General features: G+C 47.1%; 1 protein-coding gene across 1 annotated transcript in view; it reads right to left on the reverse strand.

Moving 5' to 3' along the window:
- Positions 1–12,996, reverse strand: part of dynlt5 (dynein light chain Tctex-type family member 5) — a 31,797-nt gene extending 18,801 nt beyond the window's left edge. Inside the window, exon 1 of the mRNA XM_038794452.1 lies at positions 12,968–12,996. Within this exon, the coding sequence (XP_038650380.1) occupies positions 12,968–12,970 (3 nt within the window). The 5' untranslated portion in view covers positions 12,971–12,996. The remainder of the gene's footprint in view (positions 1–12,967) is intronic.
- Positions 12,997–13,245: the final 249 nt, after the last annotated feature.

The raw sequence follows: 13,245 nt of genomic DNA on the forward strand, positions 1-13,245 counted from the left end.
CTGGGACGGGAACTCACCAAAACTAACACAGGCAAAGTAATAGTAATGAGAAAAATAATGGCAATACAAACACACAGTACAAATCCCTGGGTTCAAAGGAAGTAGATGAGAACATTGCATGTGCCTTATCCATAATCTTCTCTTTCAGTTCGGGAGGCATTCCTTTAGATTTAGACCAGCGAGCCTAAAATGTGTTGTTAGGATGTTACTAGGGTATGTAATTACAGATATTGTAATTGAACAGCTTGAAATATTGCTGATGACCAGAGAGCCAGGTATGCCTGCTGACTTACTTGCTACTTGTATGTGCCAAACAGCATATGCAGCAAGTAATAGGCAAAGTTAAGCAATTCCACAACCAACGGATCAGATTTAAGAATCCTGCCACATCCAGCCGTGCATTGTGGTGGACAGTTAAACAAGTCAGTGGAGAAAGAGGCTCCACAAATATCCCCAGCCTCAATGATGTTGGAACCCAGAACATCTGTGCAAAAGGCAAGCCTCCTCCTGAGGTCCCCAGCATCATAGATGTCAGTCTTTGCCAATTTGATTCACTCCATGTGATATTAAGAAACGGCTGAAGGCACTGGATACTGCAAAGACAATGGACCCTGACAATATTCCGACAATTGTACTGAAGACTTGTGCTCCAGAACTTGCCATTCCCCTAGCCAAACTGTTGCAGTACAGCTGCAACACCTGCATCTACCCAGCAATGTGGAAAATTGCCCAGGTATGTACTGTACACAAGAAACAGGACAAATCCAACCCAGCCAATTACCACCCTATCAAACTACTCTTGATCATCAGCAAAGTGATGAAAGGAGACATCAACAGTGCGATCAAACAACATTTGCATAGCAATAACCTGCTCATGGATGCTCAATTTCGATACCACGAGGGTCACCCAACTCCTGACCTCATTACAGCCTTGGTTTAAGAGCAGAATGTCAGAGTTGAGGTGAGAGTTATTGCCGATGACATTAAGCAGCATTTGACTGAATATGGCATCAAGGAGCCCTAGCAAAACTAGATCCATTGTGAATCAGGGGAGAAACTCTCCACTGGTTGGAGTCATACCTGGCACAAAGAAAGATGTTGTGATGTTTGGATGTCAATCATCACAGTTCCAGGACCACTGCAGGACTTCCTCAGTGCCGTGTCCTAGGCTCAACCATCTTCAGCTGCTTCAATAATGACCTTCCTTCCATCTTTGGGTCAGAAGTGGGGATGTTCGCAGATGACTGCACAATGTTTTTCTTCCAATTAAAGGGTAATTTAGCATGGCCAATTCACCTACCCTGCACATCTTTGGGTTGTGGGACAGACCCACGCAGACAGAATGAGAATGTGGAAACTCCACATGGTCAGTGACCCGGGGCTGGGATCGAAGCTGGATCATCGGTGCTAAAAGGCAGCAGTGCCATGCCACCATTGATGACTGCACAATGTTCAACAGCATTCATGATTCCTCAGATAGGTACCAGTTTATGTCCAAATGCAGCAAGACCTGGATAATATCCAGACTTGGGCTGACAAGTAGCAAGTTACATTCTTGCCACACAAGTGCCAGGCAATGACCATCTCCAACAAGAGAGGATCTAACCATCGCCTCATGACATTCAATTACATTACCGTCCCCCAGAATCGACATCCTGTGTATTACCATGGTCCAGGAATTGAACTGGACTAGCTATATAAATACTGTGGTGACCAGAGCAGGTAAATGTTAGAAATTCTGCAGAGAATAACACATCTCTGACTCCCAAAGCCTGACCACTATCTACAAGGCACAAGTTAGGATGTAATGGAATACTCTCCACTTGTTTGGATGAATGCAGCTCCCACTAATGAAAAAAAAAAATACAATGGGTTGTATTTTGAAGAGGTGACTAAAGTAGTATACTGGGGAATGTTTATGGATGTTATTTATCTGGACTTCCAGAAGGCTTTGTTTCAAAGTCTCTCATAAGGCACAGTTAGCTAAAGTTCATGGAATTGAAGCCAAGTTTTGACCTGGGGCAGGAAACAAAGAGGAGGGACAGTGAACAGGTACTTTCGTTTGCAGGATGCGGCAGGTGGTGACTGGCAAAGATCAGTGTCGGAGCCTCAACTCGTCACTGTAACCCTTGATAACTTAAGATGAGATGGAATAGAAAGTCTCACACCCAGATAGATAGCACTGTAAGCAGTGTAGATGGAGATAGTGTTAGATTTAGTGAATGATAGTGAATGGGAAACAATCGTGGCAAATGGATTTCAATGTAGGCAAATGTTAAGATGTCAATTTGGATCTTGAAATGATTAGGACGGGGTACTTTTTAAAAAGTGAAAAGCTAGAATCAGTGAAGGTGCAAAGAGACTGGAGGGTTCAGGTAGATAGATGATTAAGATGTCATGAAAATGTAGCAAAAGTAATCAAAAAGGCTCCTGGAGTGATGGCCTTTTTACCTAGAGACTAGAATAACAGAATATAAGGCATATGAATTATACAAAACCATGGTTAGATTGACAACTAGAATACTGGGAACATTTGTGGCCACTGTATTTTAGAAAGAACATTGACCTTGGTGGGACTGCAGCGTAGATTTACCAGAATTATACCTGGAGTGAAAGAGTTAGATTATGGAGAGAGATTACATAAACTAGGATTATATTCCCTGAAATTTAGAAGATTAAGGGGTGATTTGATTGAAGTTTCAAGATATCAAGCAGAACAGATAGGCTAGATAGAGAGCACCAATGTTTGCTAGTATGGAAGTCTAAGACTAGGCAACGTAACCTAAATATTAGAAACAGAGCTTTCAGGAATGAAATTAGGAAGCATTTCTACACATAAAGGGTGGTAAAAGTTTGGAACTCGCTTCTGGAAACAGCAATCGATCCTGGATCAATAGTTAATTTTAAATCTCATTGCAAAAGGTATTAAGGAATATGGGGAAAGGTGGGCGTATTGAATTAGATTGTAGACCAGGAACCCCATTAAGTTAACATAATTAGCTTTAATAAATATGGCAAATGTGCTTTTGTGGATGGAGTTGGCTGCATGAGATTTACATGGCAGCTATAGTTCCACTGTACCTTACCACACTTTAATAATTGTACACTTTTTAGAAGGGGCCGCTGTATTGCAATTAGAAGCAGGAACATTCTCTGATTTTGAGCCTCATCGCTGGAATGTTGAGGCAACTCAGGGAGCCCGTGCAATCCAACCAGAGATTAACTAACACAGATAACATAGCAAACCCCAAATTGACTATGTCATTATAGGTATCAGTTGGGAGGCAGTTTCAATGTGAATTAGCTCCTTGAATGTAGCAAAGTTTCCATATCAGATTAGAAGAAATCCATTTTGACTTACCATTCTTGCCCACCATGTCCTCTCTACAGAGACTTTGTCTCATTTCTCCAATTCCCTTGCTGCATTGAATGGAACTCACAATCAATGGAGGAGACCAAGAATACATCCATTGCAAATGGCCCATTTTCTGCGACAGTCAAAATTATTGACCAGTAACTAGACAGAGTCAGATGTTCCACAGAATTAAATGTAGCTTTGGCTGGCAGACGGGAAATGTTTTTGGTTTCGAGCAAGTCTCAAGGTCCATGGAGCAATGGATTTTTGTGCTTTTTAAGGTGGCAACTCTGACCAGAACATTTTTTTCTCTCATCGGGGATAATTCCACCAGGAGACACCCCCACCCCTCATGACACCACTAAATAGGGGTGTCCTCACTGAAAATGCAGAAGAAGAATTGACACTGTGTTTGGGAAACAGGAATGGGTTACCAAATTCTAACGAGACAGCAGGTGTGATTTAATGGCCGCATTGCCCTTAAGTGAGAGTGCGACAAAGCCATTAAATCGCAGGAGGCGCCACAAACAAGAACCGTACCAGGCGCCAATCAGTTTGTGATCTAACTGGCCTGCCACTATTGGAGAAATCAGGATCTCACTATAGCATGGCGAGAAACCAATAATCACCACTAAAGCCCAATCTCCACAACCTCTAACCTAATGGCCTCCTGTAATCTAACAGTCTCCTCAGCAAGTGGTCTGGTGGGCGCCGATTAGCATTCCTTTTTAAAAACATGAAGCTGGTGGAAGGGCTGCTGCGGGGACTCAAGAAAGTGAGTAGCCATCTTCGCTCACAGTCAACCTCGGTCGGGGTGAGCTGCCCGTGGCCTGGGCTAGGCTTGGGGATTTGGGGGGGGGGGGAAGAATCGGTGTCTCAGCACTTTGGATCCACCATGCCAATCCCTGGACCGCACGGTCCCATTCCCTGGGCAACCCCAGCCCCAGCCCGCCTTCCCCACCGACTTGGCATCACTCCCACTAACAGCAGAGGCCACTGGTTGCACAGCTGAAACCTATAGCTAATTAAGAATTGGCAATCGCAGTTAAGTGAGCATTTCGCACATCCCGCACATCCCAGTGTGTAAGCATGCCACGTAGCAAGTGGGAGTTATTGCCTAGTATCCCAATCAGACCACGATGCCTGGACACTGTGCCTGAACACTGCGGGAGGCAATATCGTGGATGCAGCGGCCAATATCTGAACACCCAGGGGCTGGACCTCAGCACCGGGGAATCCCCATGACCAAAGATATATGTGTGCATTGGGGAGGTGCCCAGCGCCCGGTCCCGGTAACATTGCACGTGGATATCTGGGATATAGGGTCTGGGGTCCAGTGACCAGGGACCTCTGCTGCGGCCGAGGGTGCATAGGCAGGGCATGCCAATGCGGCGGGTGGGGGTAGGGGGGGGATGACTGTATGGTCCCAGGGAGGAAGACATCACTAGTTGTCAGCCTCACACCCTCTCCCAATCCCTTACAGATATTGCGCGGGATAGACAATACCTTGGACCCCGCAGAATGCGCCCTGGTGGCAATGCTGGCAGGCCAGACGCCGGAGAAGGCAGTGGAAGCAGCGGCAACAGATGCTTGAGGTGCCCCGCCCCAAATACAGAGGACATGGCCGCCCATCAGGCCAGGGAGGGACCCAGAGGAGGAAGCCCACAATGGCACTGGATGTACATGCATCGCTGGTCTTTCAAACTGATGACAGACAGTGTGTACCGTAGGAGGCTCTGCATGGCACCACGTAGAGGAGGAGAACATCCACTCCCTGTGGCCGTTGAGCTCCCACAGCCCTGAACTTCAATGTCTCAGGATCATTCCAGGGCATCTCACAAGCTACAGCCCACAAGGCCACAATGAAGTTATGGATTCCCTGTTTGCACGGACAGAAAACTATATAAACTTTGACATGGACCAAGCCCAACAAGATGCCCAGGCAGCAGGAATCTCTGTAATTGCCGGGATGTCCCAGGTCCAGGGGTAATAGATGGAATGCATGTCACCTTGTGCGCACCGGGTCGTCTGGGACTGCCCTCCATTAACAGGAAGGGCTCCTTCAACATCCAGCTCGCGTGTGGCTACCACACGAAGATCATGCAGATGGGCGTGTGCACTCTTCCCAGGGAGTGTGCACGAAAGCTACATCCTGGGGCAGTTTGACATCCCAGCCTCTTCGAGGACCATCCCATAATGGCCAGTTGGCTCTCAGGAGATAAGGGGTATCCACTGAGGTCCTAGCTAATGATTGATGCGGAGAGCTGATAAAATGGGGCCATGAAGCCACCTGGTCTGTCATTGAGCGGTGCATCGGACTCATCAAGACATGGTTCCAATGCCTCGCCCACTCTGGTGGTGCATTGCAGTACCCCCCCCCCCCCAAATAGGGTCACTCGCTTTATAGTGTGCTGCTGTGCCCTCCGCAACCTGGCACAGCAGCTGGGCAATGTGCTGGAGGTAGAAGGGGTGGAATATGTGGTCACGTCCAAGGAGGACAGCTAGGAGGCAATGGATCAGGAGGGGCTGGAGGATGAGCCCAGGGAGAACCCACATGACCAGCCTGAGGATGGAGGGGAGCAGGCAGCGGCGAGTGTCCGCAAACCCGGAGGGCCAGTGAGACCCTCTTCCTCACCCACTTCATAAAGGACATGGCTTCATTCGTTATTCCCCCCCTCCCCACACCTCTCCCTCCATCTCTCTCACATCCTCTCCTCACAACCCCACCCCCCCCCCACACCTCTCCCTCCATCTCTCTCACATCCTCTCCTCACACCCCCCCCCCCACACCTCTCCCTCCATCTCTCACATCCTCTCCTCACAGCCCCCCCCCACACCTCTCCCTCCATCTCTCTCACATCCTCTCCTCACACCCCCCCCACACCTCTCTCTCCATCTCTCTCACATCCTCTCCTCACACCCCCCCACCTCTCCCTCCATCTCTCTCACTTCGCCTCTCCCATCCTCTCCTCACCCCCCCCCACCCCCCCCAAATTCCCACTCTCCCAGTGTCTACTGCATGGTGTCCACTCCCTCGGCGATGCTCCTCATGACTGTCCACATGTGACATGGACACATTCCCCAGTGACCGGGTCATGCTCTGCAGCTCATCTGCGTGATAGCACAGTGGCTAGCATTGTTGCTTCACAGTGCCAGGGTCCCAGATTCGATTCCCGGCTCGGGTCACTGTCTGTGTGGAGTCTGCACGTTCTCCCTCATGTCTGCGTGGGTTTCCTCCGGGTGCTCCGGTTTCCTCCCACGTCCCTAAAGACGTGCCTGTTAGGTAATTCAGACATTCTGAATTCTCCCTCAGTGTACCCGAACAGGTGCCAGAGTAACTTCACTGCAGTGTTAATGTAAACCTACTTGTGACAATAAAGATTATTGATCATTATTGATTCTCTGCAACGCCCACCTGGGGCTGCGACACGCTGTTAAGACCCTCAGCCATGGCCGTTACTGACTGAGCCATGCCTTGGACATCTCCACTCATGTTGCTGACACCGTGCACCAGGCTCTCCACTACGGTGCCACCCTAGCAGCGTTGGTCACAATGCCATGCAGTGCCAGCACCATCTCCTGTGCCTGCAGCCTCTGGAACTCCTCCAATCGGCTATGGACCTGCGGGAATGTCACTGACATCCTCTGAACGTCACGGCTGCATCCTGTCGTCTCCATTAACTCTGGGTAAACCTGTTCCACAGGTTCAGCATCTGACTGGGACCAAGCTGGGTCCTGGAATCCAGCAGACCTCAGACTGCTGTCTCACCTGGGTGTTCCAGCCTCCACCTTATGTGCATCAGCAGCTGTGTGGTGCTCACCAGAATGTGCCCCAGAAGCCTGTCCATTACTTTTGTCCATCGAGATGTGTGTCCCTATGTTGCTGGAGGGTGGGGATGATAGCTGTGCCAAGACAATTATGTGATGGTATCCTCGGAGCTCTCCTCCAAGGTTTTCTCTTGGGAGAAAACCTTGGAGGAGACCTTGGATGGGCTGACCCTGCAGTACCTGCAGAGAATGGACGCGAGGTCAGTGGGAGGAATGGATCAGTCTGTATTGCTTTAAGAACTCACATTTGGCAGATCATCTGGGTAGGGGCCGGTGGATCCTCACCTTGGCACCGTGTGCCGACCTCTGTGGTGGTCCCTGCTCGGTCCTCAGCCGCCCCCCATGACCTCCAGGACTCATTCTGCATAGGGAGTGAGGACTCTGATGTCCAACACCCCACTGCCTATCTGGCCTTGTCCCGTCAGCTATGGGCCAACTTCTCCTGTGGGGACACAGAGGCATTAACCGCACACGTGAGTACCCGCAGGGATCAAGGGGGGGGGGGGGAGGGGGTATGGGGAGGGCGAGAATGGGAAGTTTGGAGGGGGAAAGAACATGTGGTGGGGGGTCAGGGGTCCCATGTGAATTCACCTGAGCAGCCTGGTGGAGGTAGTTGACCTTCTTGCGGCACTGGGTGCCGGTCCTCCTGGTCACGCCCTCCAAGCAGTCTGCCGTTGCCACTTCCTCTCGGTTGGCAGTGGCTGCCCTTCCATGACCCATGACCCTTGTGGGAACAGAGCATCCAGTCTGGCCTTTACCGCCTTCCAGTAGTCTGCCCAGGTTGGCATCGCCAAATCATGGCGCTGGTCATTTCGGCAGCATGGCTGTGAGCTGACTGGGTTTGGCCGTGCAGGATCGGTTCAAATGCTGCTCCCCCTTGTTAGCCGGGGCTGTCCTGCCGAATCAGCCGCAGGACCATGATTTGTGGTGAGAAGACCACAGGGTCCAGTGGACCAGTTAACCTTTAGTTCACCAGTTCTGAACACCAGAAGCGCGAGACAGTTCCCACTCGCTACCACACTTAGAAACATTTTGGTTAAATCGCACCCAGCGTCTCTTAGAGAGAAAACTGATGCTGATGCAGCTAAATTTAAGCATTATGAATAGTATATAGGACAGTGGTTTAAGTTTTTAAGTTACACTTACTAGGGGTTAAGATTCGGAGCTGTGATTGAGTTAACTATTACAAATGCTGGGACGGTCACCTTTAGCCAATGATAAGCAAAGCAGACTAGTGAAACACAACTAAAATAGGAACTTCGACACGTCAGGTTAGATAGCTATAGGAAAGACAAAACGCTGCAGGTTAATGCGGCCGTGCCCGGCTCTCCTTCAAGCTGATTGCAACTTCAATTCCACAATTACTTTGCGTCTAGTTTTTCCGTTCTTGTTGCTAGGGGGCAGGTACCTGGCATCAACTACTTTAAGCTGCCTGTCTCCGGCTTTACTTCTGCCCCTCACAATTCAAAGAAACTATTGCACTTGAACGTACATATTGTCATCAGAAAAATAAATAACTTACAAAAAAGTGAGGATTAACCTGAAACTCCTGTTTATTTGTCCAAAGCTGCCCCTGACAACGCGCAGCAATCTCAATGACCGGAAACAACAAAGAAAGACAAAGTCAGACTCTCATCATTCAACCAATCCTGGCCTCTCCACATTGATGTCAGTGTGAAATGGCCAATAGATTCTGCACCCTCCCCACCCCCCACTGAATATTCACCAATCCAGACCCTCGTAAATTTAGTGCATTAACGAATGGGATTCTTGCTGTTCTCACCTTTCTTTGAAATCCCAGCCCCTCACCTGCAGTGCATTGCAAACCAACACCAAGATTAGGAAGACAATATCGGGAGAGGGCTGCACAGCTCGTCCCCCTGCCTAGAATACAGGAGCTGTCCTGTATTATCGCCACCTGAAATAGCTTAGATGCCATTTCCCCAAAGTGGGTTCTAATCTCTTCACATGCCAATCCGAAACCGGGTTGTTGAGTTACTGGTCACATCTGAAGTCCACATTCGCTTTAAATTGATTTTTCTTCCTGTGACCTGCCTTAAGTCCGATGGACAGGTACGATCAAAGAAGTTTACAAACACAAGGTGATCATGAACCCACCAATTTGTTCCTTCTAGTGCAGACTTTGCTGAACATATTTCATCTCATGACTTTATGTTCTGTTAAATTTCTTCCCAGCCTTTGCAGTTCAAATGAACAATTACTCAAGGACTTGACCTTACAATACCCAATGTTCATTTCTTGTGTGATAATGTCAACAGCGCAAGAGTCATTTTTTATTTATGCAAAATACGCGATACACACACACACACACACACACACGTATGGATTAGCGCATGTTATATGCTTCCTTTAACACTTGTGTACAAATTCTGTGATGCTCCTATCGGGGATACAGTTAGTCTAACACACATGATTCATTTTTACACCTTTGGTAGGAGCTGCCTACCAAATGCATTTGGCCATTTCACTACATGAACGATACTATATAAATGCAAGTTATTGTATAAAAACAATTAGAATGTCCCAATGAAGAAAATGTTAACATTTTTGGACAGTGATAATTTGGATAATTGACCCTTTCTACCACTTGCACTTGGCCCTTATCGGGAAACAATGAAAGTGACCATAGTCCCCGAGGACCATAGGCTGCTCTCCCCTTTTTGAGAGAGAGCTGATTGGTGGTGATTTAACCTGAGGGTCACTATTACCTCAGGCAACGGGCAATGTTGAGAAGGCAGGGCTTTCATGAATAATCTCAACTGGTACGGTAATTGAACCCACGCTGATAAAGTAGTTTCAAAGCAATCTTAAAATTATGTGTTCCTGCTTTCCCTGTCCAACAACACAGGTCTCACTATCTACAAATTCACAAGTGAGCTCTCAGCCCATAAAAAGCCATGGTTGTGGTCATACCTGGAACTGATCTGATCATTCATTATATGATATTACATCTTCTATTTTTCAAGGGGAATACAGCTGCATTCTATTTTACAAGATGCAATGTTCCTGTCCTTAAAAACAATGCACCATGTGATTAACAGTGGGGTGTTGTGGTACTGGGGCTGTTTAGCACAGGGCTAAGTCACTGGCTTTGAAAGCAGATCAAGCAGGTCAGCAGCACGGTTCGATTCCCATAACAGCCTCCCCAAGCCGGTGCCGGAATGTGGCGACTAGGGTCTTTTCATAGTAACTTCATCTGAAGCCTACTCGTGACAATAAGCGATTTGCATTTGCACATCTTAGTGGTACTGATTTTGGGAGGATCTGACTGTGCTGTGGGCCTTTGCAACTTTGGATAATTAAGCAGTGATTTCAGGTTATTTATAATTTGTGTTAAGTTATTCATCCAGTGTCAAGATTTGCATTAAGGTGCAATAGTTTTCTGGGGGAAACTAAAACTGGAGACACCTAGTTTAAATGTCAGTAATTTATTTTCATACATTTGCCCCTAGCACCAAGAGCGGAAAGACTGGACACAAATTAATTTGTGGAGAAATTGGGCAGAGAGATTGTAACAGGATGGAGTAGCAATCAATTTTAACTAGCATTGTGCATTAGAGTTACATTCCATCTATAGACCAGAAAATCCTCCTTCTAACCCCCACAACAGATCTGTAGGGCACCCAGTTTTTCAACAGGTGACCTGGGGGCTGGCAAAGAAAGCTGCAGTGCCAATGAGGGTGAACCTCATATAATATTTAAATGAGCTGGTCATCTTTAAGTGAGTTTTCACCCATAGTGTGAACATTGTCTATAAAAACTGGGTATAAAAGAGTCTTCAAGCTGGCTGTATCATCCTCCTTAAAGATAATAGGGAGGTTTCTCAGGATTTATTTTTTCTATCCCAATTTCATTCTCTATGTGTTATCTCATGCATTATTTGGTTTGGTTAGGTGATGCTCCAACTTATCCATTTTATTTCCTGTCAGTACTTTGCTTCATTATTCTTGACAATTGTTGGCTTGGTCATCACACCACAGAGGTGAGGATGAGTATTTGTGTTAGGAAGCCAATAAGTGGAGATGCAATAACCTGCAAGGTACTTTGGTCACACTTGTCACTAGTCAGTGATTTGGATTCATAGATCCTTCCACATGCACCTGGAAAAAGTCAGAAGATTGTTTTTGCTACCGTCCCTTCTCAAGTCAGGTTCCTACAGTGTTCTCATTCCAGGCCCCTCACCTCCCCAACCTCTCCGCAACCCACCCTGGCCCCACCATTCACTCTCAGTCCCATCATCAATATGTTGCCTTTGTTATTCCCTTGACCCCGCCCGGTTGAAAGAAACAAAAATTAATTTTGATTTTCTGTGTGAAGTACCACAAGGGTTCAAATGATAATATTATTATTAAGAAAAATGATGGAAATATTTAGCTGACCAGGCTGTATCTATGGAGAGAGAAACAAAGTCAACGTTCCACATTGGGGCCTCACGGTAGCATGGTGGTTAGCATCAATGCTTCACAGCTCCAGGGTCCCAGGTTCAATTCCAGCTTGGGTCACTGTCTGTGTGGAGTCTGCACGTCCTCCCTGTGTTTGCGTGGGTTTCCTCCGGGTGCTCCGGTTTCCTCCCACAGTCCAAAGATGTGCGGGTTAGGTGGATTGGCCATGCTAAATTGCCCGTAGTGTAAGGTTAATGGGGGGATTGTTGGGTTACGGGTATACGGGTTACGTGGGTTTAAGTAGGGTGATCATTGCTCGGCACAACATCGAGGGCTGAAGGGCCTGTTCTGTGCTGTACTGTTCTATGTTCTATGTTTCAGTTTGATGATCTTTCATCAAAGAAAAAAGAAGAGATGTTAACAGGTTTCAAGTAAGTAGAGAGGGAGGGAAAATGAGAAGCGGGGTGGACGGTGAACAAAATGGTATGATAGGATGGAAGGCGGGTGAGAGTAAATGGAAAAAGGGATGATAGTGCAAGGCAAAAGGAGATGGTATTGTGGCACGTAAAGAAACAAAACATAGGTGCAGAAAAGGGAATAGCAGAATCATCACCAACAGCTGTCGGACAAATTAGGGACATGGAAATTGTTGAACACAATGTTGGACCTGGAAGTCTGTAAAGTGCCTAACTGAAAGATGAAGTGCTTTTCCACGAGCCCCCATTAGGCTTCATTAGAACAATGCAAGAGGTTCAGGTCAGAGGTGGGCTGAGCAAAGGTGTTTTACCATTTAGTCACCCAATCTGCATTTGATCTGTGCAATGAATAGGAATCCACATTGCCAGCATGAATATGATAAATTGAAGGAAGTACAAGAGCTAGAAGCTGTTTCATCTGGAAAGAGTAAGATAATTAAATTGATACATGAATGGTGACTAAGGTGGTATAGTGACACAGTGGTTATCACTGCTGCCTCACAGTGCCAGGAGCCGGGGTTCAATTCTGGCCCTGGGTGACTGTCTATGGCATATTCTCCGTGTCTGTGTGAGTTTCCTCTGGGTGCTCTGGTTTCCTCCCACATTCCACAGATGTGCAGGTTTGGTGGATTGGCCATGATCAATGTGCATATTTATGGGATTAGGGTGAAGGATTGAGCCTGGGTAGAATGTACTTTTGGAAGGTCAGTTGTAGGGATTCTATGGATCTCTTAAGAAATATTTATATTTCATTAAAAATTGCTACAGGCATTCTTATGCCGCAATGTCAGAACGTACTTGTTTACTTAAAACTATTTCCTATGGTGCCAGCGGGTGGAACTCTTTCTAATGTACCAGTAATTTGTAAAGCTTGCCTGCAACAACAGAAATCATTCTGTACTTACCATGTAATTGCAGGTTCTGGTCACAAGGTGGCAATGCGGCACAATTCTCTCAGCATCTCAACAGAGTCTGCTTAATAGAACATAGAAGATAGAACATTACAGCGCAGTACATGCCCTTCGGCCCTTGCGCTGTTCTGTGAGACCCCTCTAAAGTTCCTCTGCACTATTCCCTTATCGTCCATATGCCTATCCAATGACCATTTGAATGTGTTTAGAATTGGCGAGTCCACTACTGTTGCAGGCAGGGCATTCCACGCCCTTACTACTCTCTGAGTAAA

Source organism: Scyliorhinus canicula, chromosome 4, assembly GCF_902713615.1.
Source record: "Scyliorhinus canicula chromosome 4, sScyCan1.1, whole genome shotgun sequence".
Classification (NCBI taxonomy): Eukaryota; Metazoa; Chordata; class Chondrichthyes; order Carcharhiniformes; family Scyliorhinidae; genus Scyliorhinus; species Scyliorhinus canicula.